This window comes from Coregonus lavaretus (assembly GCF_964263955.1).
Source record: "Coregonus lavaretus genome assembly, contig: HAP1_SCAFFOLD_1282, whole genome shotgun sequence".
Classification (NCBI taxonomy): Eukaryota; Metazoa; Chordata; class Actinopteri; order Salmoniformes; family Salmonidae; genus Coregonus; species Coregonus lavaretus.
Genome location: NW_028165581.1, coordinates 22,975 through 34,443, shown reverse-complemented (window position 1 = coordinate 34,443; position 11,469 = coordinate 22,975). Strand labels below are relative to the sequence as shown.

General features: G+C 41.2%; 1 protein-coding gene across 2 annotated transcripts; it reads right to left on the bottom strand.

The window, feature by feature from the left end:
- Nucleotides 1-4,684: 4,684 nt before the first annotated feature.
- LOC311115716 (receptor activity-modifying protein 1-like) lies at nt 4,685-11,025 on the bottom strand. Of its 2 annotated transcripts, none has more exons than XM_084190866.1 (6): nt 10,912-11,025; nt 10,005-10,067; nt 9,610-9,660; nt 7,499-7,534; nt 7,071-7,242; nt 4,685-6,810 (listed from the first exon to the last, which is right to left on the bottom strand). In XM_084190866.1, exons 1-6 carry the CDS (start codon nt 10,976-10,978, stop codon nt 6,561-6,563), a joined length of 639 nt encoding a protein of 212 aa, XP_084046992.1. In that variant the 5' UTR covers nt 10,979-11,025; the 3' UTR covers nt 4,685-6,560. The 2 variants fall into 2 exon arrangements, with proteins under 2 accessions (XP_084046992.1, XP_084046991.1); XM_084190865.1 differs by having other exon boundaries at nt 9,610-9,681; nt 10,912-11,008.
- Nucleotides 11,026-11,469: the final 444 nt, after the last annotated feature.

The window sequence follows — 11,469 nt, the reverse complement described above, 5'->3', positions numbered from 1 at the left end:
CCACTTAAAAAGATGAGAGAGGCCTGTAATTTTCATCATAGGTACACGTAAACTATGACAGACAAAATGAGAAAAAAAATATCCAGAAAATCACATTGTAGGATTTTTAATGAATTTATTTGCAAATTATGGTGGAAAATAAGTATTTGGTCAATAACATAAGTTTCTCAATACTTTGTTATATACCCTTTGTTGGCAATGACACAGGTCAAACGTTTTCTGTAAGTCTTCACAAGGTTTTCACACACTGTTGCTGGTATTTTGGCCCATTCCTCCATGCAGATCTCCTCTAGAGCAGTGATGTTTTGGGGCTGTCGCTGGGCAACACGGACTTTCAACTCCCTCCAAAGATTTTCTATGGGGTTGAGATCTGGAGACTGGCTAGGCCACTCCAGGACCTTGAAATGCTTCTTACGAAGCCACTCCTTCGTTGCCCGGGCGGTATGTTTGGGATCATTGTCATGCTGAAAGACCCAGCCACGTTTCATCTTCAATGCCCTTGCTGATGGAAGGAGGTTTTCACTCAAAATCTCACGATACATGGCCCCATTCATTCTTTCCTTTACACGGATCAGTCGTCCTGGTACCTTTGCAGAAAAACAGCCCCAAAGCATGATGTTTCCACCCCCATGCTTCACAGTAGGTATGATGCAACTCAGCATTCTTTGTCCTCCAAACACGACGAGTTGAGTTTTTACCAAAAAGTTATATTTTGGTTTCATCTGACCATATGACATTCTCCCAATCCTCTTCTGGATCATCCAAATGCACTCTAGCAAACTTCAGACGGGCCTGGACATGTACTGGCTTAAGCAGGGGGACACGTCTGCACTGCAGGATTTGAGTCCCTGGCGGCGTAGTGTGTTACTGATGGTAGGCTTTGTTACTTTGGTCCCAGCTCTCTGCAGGTCATTCACTAGGTCCCCCCGTGTGGTTCTGGGATTTTTGCTCACCGTTCTTGTGATCATTTTGACCCCACAGGGTGAGATCTTGCGTGGAGCCCCAGATCGAGGGAGATTATCAGTGGTCTTGTATGTCTTCCATTTCCTAATAATTGCTCCCACAGTTGATTTCTTCAAACCAAGCTGCTTACCTATTGCAGATTCAGTCTTCCCAGCCTAGTGTAGGTCTACAATTTTGTTTCTGGTGTCCTTTGACAGCTCTTTGGTCTTGGCCATAGTGGAGTTTGGAGTGTGACTGTTTGAAGTTGTGGACAGGTGTCTTTTATACTGATAACAAGTTCAAACAGGTGCCAATAATACAGGTAACGAGTGGAGGACAGAGGAGCCTCTTAAAGAGGAAGTTACAGGTCTGTGAGAGCCAGAAATCTTGCTTGTTTGTAGGTGACCAAATACTTATTTTCCACCATAATTTGCAAATAAATTCATTAAAAATCCTACAATGTGATTTTCTGGATTTTTTTTTCTCATTTTGTCTGTCATAGTTGACGTGTACCTATGATGAAAATTACAGGCCTCTCTCATCTTTTTAAGTGGGAGAACTTGCACAATTGGTGGCTGACTAAATACTTTTTTCCCCCACTGTATATATATATATATATATATATATATATATATATATATATATATATATATATACATACACATATACATATATACATATATATACACATATACACACATACATACACACATACACATACATATACATATATATATATATATACATATACACACATACATACACACATACATACATACATACACATACATATCCTTTAAAATATATATATTCCCCTTTATTACTTTCCAACCCCACCACCCTTTCCCTACTTGGAGTAAACTAGTGAACAACAATGCTTAGGCCTCTACTTCCAGCTTATACTTACTATCTACATTTTATGGACACAGTCAATTTTACAATAATTATATATATATATATATTTTTTTTTTTTTTCTACTCTCAACCTCTCCAATCATTTTCATGATGTCCATCCGGTTTGCTTCTATATGCCATATCTTTCTAACTGTGCTCTTTCACAAAAGCTCCCAACCTACAACATATAGACTTATTATTTATTATGGACACAGTATGCTTACATTATTAGTTATCTTGTTATTATTTGTTGTTAGTTGTTATTAGTCCCATCCTTCAACTCCATTCAACACCTCCCGTCTATCTCTTAACACCATCCATATAGGATTTCTATTTGCCATATATTTTTCAACTGTACTGTGATGTTTTACAAAAATTCTGAACCTTTCTATTCTCATTGTTTCTACAGATTGTGAATTGAAAATAAACATTTTTGCTAAAAGTATTATTATATTATTGATTGATTGACTATGACTTTTCAGATCACCCAGTAATGCTATCTGCAAGGTTAGCTCCAGGTAAATATTGCAATCCTTTAGCCATTCCTGGACCTGTGTCCAAAAACAAGCTACAAATGGACAGTACCAAAACAAATGATCTAATGATTCTGTCTCTTCGCAGCAAAATCTGCAGAGCTGGGAAGATTGTATCCCCCATATAAATAACATTCTATTGGTAGCAATAATTTTATATAAACATTTAAATTGAAAGATTCTAAGTTTTGAATCCGGTGTCGTTTTACGTATCAGTTCATAAACACTATGCCATGGGATCGGTACGTCAAAAATCTCTTCCCAACTATTTTGCAATCTATATGGGACGGCTGTCAATCCTTTGGTCCTTAAATGAAACTGGTATACTTTTTTATTTATCACAGCTTTCCTTAACCAATTATGTTCTTTAATGCAAGGCCGACAGACAAGTTCCTTACTTTCTCCCCCTTCCACTTTCCTCTTCCATTTTTGCGGTAAGGCTGCAATTATTTGGTTGTAATTTTGGGTAGAGCAGACATTTCCATATGTTTTTGTTAGCTGCATGTGCGACATAATTCCACTAGTCCTACCGATGATATCATTTACGAAGATTATACCTTTTTTTAAACATTTTGTAAAAAAAAATAGTTTTTTTGTCAATTAGTATATTTGAGTTTAACCATAATATTTGTTGCATTATTTGTTCTGTCGTTTCTGGAGGATTAAATTGAAATTGCAACCAACTTTCTATGGCTTGTTTTAGAAATAGTGATATTTGGGAGATGATTTCCTTTTCAAATAACTGGAAGTGAGAGGTTGTAATCTGAATAAAGGGAAAAGGGCCATTCTTGAACATTGGGTGAGACAATCTTACTAATTTGCTAGAGAACCAGTTCTGTACAGCATCTTTCCCGGAAGGCGGTCCTCTAGCATCCGGATGGCATGGCCGAGTTATCTAAGCTGCTGGTGTGTGATGGACGCCTCAAAGCTCCTGTAGTTGTTTCTTTGCATGATCTCTAAGAGTGAAACACGGTCCTGGCAGGTCACTTTCAAAATGCGTTGGAGGCATTTTATGTGAAAGGACTCCAGTTGTTTTAAGTGTTGACTGAAGACTGTCCATGTTTCACATCCATAAAGGAGTGTAGATACACACACTGCCTGGTAGACTGCAGCTTTTGTGTCTAGGTGCAGGTTGCTGTTGTTAAAAACTGCTTCCAAGGTATTTAAAATGTGGTACAATGGCAAGTGAGGAGTCTGAGATGGAGAATGCGGGTGGTTCAGGTGGAGAATCAGATGACCACTGACATAGGACCTCTGTTTTGGGATGTTAACAGACAGCCCCATTCTCCTGCTGCTTTGAGGGTGGCTTGCAGAGCTTCTAGGCTATGAGCGCAATCATTCTCCAATCATCCGCCAGCTGAAGCTCAAGTCTCTTTAATGACCCCTACAATCACTGACACAAACACACACCTCACAACGGCTTGGGGTTGGAGCAAAAACCTTAGCAAAGGCAAAAGGAGGAGAGGTGGGAAGACAGCTGCTCATGTAGATATCTGCATGTATTATAAGATCTCTGCATATTGGGTCCTTGCAGAAACATGGGCAGCTCTAACTGGCTGGTCCTGCAGGGTAAGGTGTGTTATGACCATACAAATATAGTTCACAGAATGGACATTCGGTATGCCCTCTGACAATGGGAGTATCCATTCTAGAAATTCTCATTTCTAGAATGGACCCACTGGGACCTGAAGAGTGACACGGGAGGTGGGTGACGTCACCAGGAGGGCAGGGGTGAGGATGACCTGACTTCTAGAGAGGAAGAGGGCCATCAAACACACTTTCCCACCCCACCCAGCCAGACAGACACAGAAGTCCACCCAGCAGTCTTGTCTATGCTAGATAAGGGTGGGGATTATACTGCTGCTGTTACTTCTTCCTTAGAGAGGAGACCTCACACAGAAACACACAAGCAAATGTATGTGAGTAAAAGACCTTCAATGGACTATTGTAGGACTGCAATGAAGAATGGTGAAAATGCCACCCATGCAGTCACAAGTAAATACACTTCTTTTTTTTTTGGGGGGGGGGGGGGGGGGTGTATCTACAAGAGTGCCCTATAGGGTGAAAGGGCAAAGGGTCTATTTGGAATTCACAATAACACCCATCTCTGCACTGGGTCTGAATGAGGAAAAACTTGATGAATCATCCATGCCATTATCAGCTGTGCATTCCATTAAGGCAGGGGGTTTAAACCAATTAGATCCAGTTAGGAGATTCACTTTGGACCTTCTGCAAACTTCACAAAAATACAATATCTATTTCTGCAATCCTTTTCCGTAGCGCACTAAACAAAGTCAAGCAATTGGGCATTTGGCTTTAACATAGTATTTAATTGCAAAATATAATTATATACAGTACTATGTGTAAGAAAAGAGGCTATGCTTTGACTAAGACCCACACCCCTCTCACAGACAGTCCAGTAAATCTTATGACCAGAGTAAGAGCAGAAATACAATACATAAGCATACATATTTCTTTGTTTCTGAAACTGAATGCACTACAATGCTTTCAGTGTCATTCACGACAGTTTAATAAAAAATAAAACAAACAGTTCTTACACAGTTTAAGTAGAGGAAAGATAGACATTTGTTTTTCCTTCTGTCTTCAGTCAGTGTCAGTGCTCATTGCTACACTGAGCCAGGGGGGAGACCAAATGTTTGTAGTCTTTTGATTTAATGCTTGATTCATCTTTCAGGCATGCGTCGACTGGCTCATCATGGGCGACAGTGGGGACCGTCATTGTCAAGAGGGAGAGAGAGGGGTTGAGGCTAGGAAATAGACAATTCCTGGAAACAGATCTCATAGGGTACATGTTGGGCGTAGGCTACCCACCCATTGTGTCTAGTTCCTGACCCCAACCTTCCTCACAGACTGATGCTTGGCCAAACCCCTTCCTCATGGCCTTCCTACGCCCACCCCACACCCCATACATTCTAAACCCTACACTCGGAGGCAGGCCAAGGAGGGCTCTCCAGAAGCCTCATACAATTCCAATACACACACAACACATTCAAAGACAGGAAAGCTGCCAAGTGAGAGGGTACATTACGTTTTGTTCTGTAGTTACATATAGAAATAGACATGATGGAGATCCTATAGGGATAACTACACTCTTAGAAAAAATTTTTCCAAAAGGGTTCTTCGGCTGTCCCCATAGGATAACCCTTTTTCGTTCTAGGCACAACCCTTTTGGGTTCCATGTAGAGCCCTCAGTGGAAAGAGTTCTACTTTGAACCCAAAAGGGTTCTACTTGGAATTAAAAAAGGGTTATTCAAAGGGTTCTCCTATGAGGACAGCCGAAGAACCCTTTTAGGTTCTAGATAGCACCTCTTTTTCTGAGTGTACAGTAAATGGAGAGTGGGAATTCCTCAAACAGAATGCCTTTGTCTTTGGTTTTCAACTCAATCGGAATGTCCAGCAATGCGAGACTCACGTTTTCCCAGCCAGAGGGTAGGAATTCCAATAACAAAATCTCTTTGACGTCATTTTAGCAAGCTTTACAGCTTCTGTCATCCTCCCCTAACCACAATAATTCCACAAGTGCTGAAGAATATCCCAACTTTTGCCATTCTTTAATCGCATATATAAAAATAAAACAATTATTTAAAAACATGTAACTATTTTAGCATAGTCGCTGTTAGGGTTCAGATCTGGGACAGGATGGAGATGGTCATGGAATGGATTGTCAAGAATGACATGGAATGTCTGAGTGAGAAGTCCATAAACCCTACTATCTTAAATACTTTGCTAAGATGTGTAGGGAGTTGAAACATTCACATAGCTGTCACCACTTTTAGTTAGAGGAGCATCGACGAATGAGAAGAAGATGAGTTTTCAAGAAGCAACTCTGAGGATATTGACCTGACACGTTACACAACACAGACAGACCCTTTCTCGAACCCCTGTAAGTACTAAAGCGTATAATGTCAATCCTTGGATGATGCCCATGTGGTACTACTTATTCTGTATCAGTGCATCCAAAAAGGTCATGTGTAAGGTGTTTGTGCTGTGAGATTGTTTTGATAGGACTCCACAGAGCTAAGCCAATCATCAGTGGGTGTAAGATGATAAGCAGTTCTCTGTAAGATAGTTGAGTCAATGGCCCCAGTCTTGAATCCTCAGGGGATAGAGAGAGTGAGTCTGAACATGGAGGTGAGGCAGGGTGGATGAGGACTAATCCAGGACGTCCTATCAGGAGCTGCCATCTCCGTTCTTGGTCTTGAGCACCACCAGGACCACCATGATGGGGATGAGGCAGATGGGGGTCATCACCAGGGCAAATACGATGCTGGGTGGGGGGTCGCTCAGCGCCTCATTGGGACAGTCCAGGAAGAACCTGGAGTGGATGTCCACAAACTCATTCTCCACCATCCTGTTGGGCCAGGGGATCAGCAGACACTCTGCTATCTCTTCCGTGCACAGGGTGAAGGTGTTATACATCCTACAGGGAGGGATAGGAGGGAGAGGTACTATTAGTACAACAGAGGGCAATGTTATGTGCTCTGAAAGCCATTATTAAGAGTTTCATGGTATTGATTTACCATTAATGAGTGAGTTAACTCTGAATTCACTTGACTATGTGTTGGGTTTCTCAAAACGACTGTTTGAACTAAGCATGTGCAAGACCAATGGCATGATAAATTGGATCAGAAATCAATTAAACAGAATAATAAGTGGATTAAAAGAAGCATTTAGGCCTACCGCTTCACATTGTTCCAGTTGCACCAATCTGTCTTGTTTAATGACTCCATATCACCTACAAAAGGACTGTAGCACTTTATCTCAAAGAAAGCAGCGTAGCACTCCGTCCTTGTGGGAAAATACTCACAAAAAGCACAGTAGGTATCACAGTCAACAGAATTATTCCCACAACCTGGACAATAAGAGAGAGAGCGAGAGAGAGAGTATTGTAACATTAGAAAATCAGTTCTTTAAAATGATTCAATCATCTAAAATGAATCCTTAAAATTAAGGATTAGAAGAATGTCTAGAAGATTCATGGTTACACATTATTACTAACAGTTCCCTGTCTAATCTTAATGTTGATGAACAGCAAGCAGAAACAGCATTGTCACCTCAACACTATTAACTAGCCTACGTGTAGTGTCAGAAAAGTAATAATGGCCCACCTAATCCACTGGTAACTCTCTCTTCGTGGCTAACACCTAAGAAGAAAAAATGACAATACATTTGTATACATTTGAGTGACCAATGGTTATAATCACAACAGAAATGTCTGTTAAAAACACCCTCTCAAACCGACAGACTGAACAGCTGTGTCATTCAACATCTTTTTTAAATTATGATAAAATCTTGTTTTCAAATTATCAATGTAACATTTAAGATACCAATCAAAACGAAGCATACAATAAATGTTATCTTTACTGCTGCACATCGTGTCAGCAACTCAATCTGAATGTCCAGCAACGCGAGACGCGCGTTCACTGCCGCCCGGGGCGAGCCCACACACTCACCAGAGAGAACGGAGAGGATTACCCCAAAGAAGCCAAGCGCTCCCTTCATGTCAGAGAAAGTGAACATAGGAGAGTTTTCCCCACTGACTGACGACCATCTAGACTGAGCCTGAACTTCTTACACCAAGCCCTACAAGGCATAACAGGACACTAGACAGGGGTGGAAGCAGCTAGACGCGGCATACCCCCGGTTACCAGATGTCAGATAGGTGTTACCCGCGGTTAGGTTACCAGATGTTCCTCGAGGATCTGTAAGTCTGCCCTGCGCCTTGGCAGCAATCTCTTCCCCTCTCCAGTGCATTTCTTTAGGATTGTCTTGCCTTTTAAAGGGGTGGAGGCTCAAAAGATTGTCCTCTCACTCTCTCTCTCTCTCAAATAAAAGGGAGCACACCCAAGTTGGGCTGGACTCACATCTGAAAACCCTTTACTCTTTAACTCTAGTTCTGCTTTTAAGTCTCAATTTCTCACAGTCAAAGGCCTGGCCGACATGCAGCTGGTGATTTATTTGCCTTGAGGGCTGCCTCTGCCAAATCGGAAACATAAGTAAACATTTAGGACTAGGGCGTTTACGCACGGGTGTGCTGTGCAGACGGCTGTGGATTCATATCTGGGTTAATTTCATTATATCTGGAAGATGTTATTAGAGTCAGCCAGCTGTTTGCAAAGACCTACTCTCTCTATCTACCCCACAGCCACAGGCAAGTAATGCAAATCTCCGACTCACTAGGACTTTCAGCGTTCACACAATAGGATAAGCCTGGGTATATGGGTGGACTCCTCCTGGATCTTTATGTAGTACCTTGAGCCATGTGGAGCTGCATGACTGTTACCTCAGCAGACTACTGTCTCAGTTTCATACTGCTTTTCAAAGACAACGCATTAGACCATCTCTTCATCATCACTAAAACAATTATTCATATCTCAAGCTCCTTATCAGAGATGCAGTTTTTCAAAAGAACAAGTCTTTGTCGATTACTGGGATGAAATAAAAACCTTTAAAGTGACTTTAAAAAGATTTAGAAGATGTCTTCTCAGGACAATCTATGCTACACAATGTGGTTGGGCCCCTGAACACATCTGTTTGCTGAGCAACGGTTTTGATTTAGTAATGACATCAGGAAATGTGTATTTTCAGCAGAGGAGGAGCTCAGAGTTGGGTGAGTTGTAGGGGAGAGAGAGAAAAAGGAAATCGTAGGGTGAGGAACAGTGAAGGGGGGCTTGCTGCTCCAAAGTTCCAGTTGTTTCACAACTCTAGAGTTCATGCGTTGAACATAGCCGTCATATGGGGCAAATGGTGAACAAATACAGGACGTGCAGACGAGGTGTAACGAGGTTTCAGTTAACCTTTGACTCCAGATAATTATGGGTCTTGTGTCAGCTGCTGCTGACCCCACACTGTTGGGGACCTCCCCACAGGTTTGTCTTGGCTTCACGTTATGCTAGAAGCCTAGGACTCTTGGCATCTCGGTTGTCTTTTTTTTTTTAAGAGGTTGGCCAGTTCTGTTCTGAACCCATGTGTTTACAGTGCTCGTCCAACAGAGTCCCCCATGGATTCAAATATAATTTCACATCAAAGCGTTGCGCGATAGCAATGACGAAGGACAAACCTCGACGGTAATGTTTGTTTAGAACATGAATGGGGTGTTACACCTTTACAAACATTTCAAACATAATCCATCTATGATCATTATGTTGTGTAATACCAATATTGTGAAATAGGTGTTAAACTGTTGCCTAAAAAGTTTTAAATGAATCTGGTAACTTACCGTGGGATTGGTAGTTTGCATTTGTTGTTGAGTCATGCCGTGAAGTGAAACCTAATTGATGAGAATAACCTACTGTTTAATCAAAGTATTAATGTAAATGTGTTCATCATTACATTTACATAATTTAGCAGACGCTCTTATCCAGAGCGACTTACAGTAGTGAGTGCATACATTTTCATACAGGTCCCCTGTTGGAATCAAACCCACAACCCTGGCGTTGAAACATCATGCTCTACCAACTGAGCCACACGGGACACCCATGGGACCCCCATCAAAGTGAAGATATTCTAACAAAATACATGTGTTGTTGTTCCCTTGGTCTTTAACACTAGTTGACATTGATGAGTTTTGTTAGTTGATGTAGAGACCATGAGAAAAGGACAACAGTTAGTTACCTGGAGTGGTAGCTTGTGGCGCCTCATAATCTCCTATCAGACCAGCTGCTATAGAGCACAGTGCTATAGGGACAGACACGAAACAGGGCCAATGTTACTGGAGAGTTCTTTACAGAAAAGTGTATACTCACATTCTCACACGTGCACAGTCAGAGAAATAGACAAAGACAAACACAAGCAAGTAGAAATACAGAAATTAGTAGACAGATATGTATTTGTACATATAGAAGACTGATGAACATATAGGACAGACAGGAAGAAAGGAGTGGGAAAGAGAGAAACAAATGAAGAGAGAGAGAGCTGGTCAGTGGCAGAGAGTGCATCCTCCCTTTGTTCTCTGAATCTGAAACAGTTCAGCCATTTCCTCAAACACAAACTATTTAATGTAGTCTTTGAATAACTTGCTTTTTTTTTTTTTTAAGGACAGTGATCTGGTCTGGGAAATTGAGTCTAAAGTTGAGGTATTCCTTATTAAACAGTTATTGTGACATTGTGTTCTGTGAAGACTGTGATGATCTCAATGACATATCTTATGTGTTTGTTGGTAAAAACAGATAATCTAAATTAGAACAGCAATCTGCTTAAAATCTTCGAAAACTACACCAGATCCATACCATCATCATACCTATATTTAACCTCTGTTTCCTCACCATTGGAGCATGAAAATGTTTTTAACAAATCAAAATTACTTAGTTTAGGCTACTTAAAACAATAATCTAATATTAGATCTGCCAAACTCTTACTACAATCCCTTACTTCACTGTGCGCTTCTAAGCATTCCACTTACTGTAGGAGGTGAAATCTAGGGCAATGTTTTGCAGACTTTTTCTCTCAGTAATCCAACATACTCCTCCATACCCCTGGCCCTCTTTATATACATATAGTACTCTGTAAATCATCAACTTACCCCAGAGAAGAAGAGGCAGAAAACAGCAAGAACAAGAAGACACGGGAGACAGATTAGGGGCTTTCATTTCTGCCTGACACTGCTCTGTCCGTCTTCCCTGGTGGACCCAGATTACACATCTCAACCTTTCTGCAGGAAAGCTCTATAAAACAACAGGAAGCTCTCGTTTCCTAGGCGGCTTGGGCGGGTTCCCACAATGGGACAGAGAGCCCCAGATAAGGGGAGAGCTACTGTAGCCCACTACCACTTACAATACAATCCATCTCTCTCCTATTATCTCTCTCAACTGCTCTCTCTCTTTCTTTCTCTCACTCTCTCCCTCACACTCTTTTTCCTAGTTTCTCTCTCTCTGTCTCTCTCTCTCCTATTCTTCCTCACACTCTATTAGATGTTCAGCTTGGAAGGAACAGACATCTGTACAGTAGTCACTGAAGGTCTTCATTTTGAAAATAGACTGCTGACTAGCTGATGACCCAGTAGTCTTTCTCTCTTGCTCAAATCCTGTGAGTAAACTGATGAGCAGACTAATATGTGTTCCAATACAATATCAAACTTAAA

Coding starts and splice junctions, on each gene's coding strand:
- LOC311115716 (XM_084190865.1), bottom strand. CDS start 10,978: ATGAAAGCCCCTAATCTGTCTCCCGTGTCTTCTTGTTCTTGCTGTTTT. Junction 10,068..10,911: donor TCTGCCTCTTCTTCTCTGGG/GTAAGTTGATGA, acceptor CTGTCCCTATAG/CACTGTGCTCTATAGCAGCT. Junction 7,535..9,609: donor TGCAAACTACCAATCCCACG/GTAAGTTACCAG, acceptor TTTTCTTCTTAG/GTGTTAGCCACGAAGAGAGA.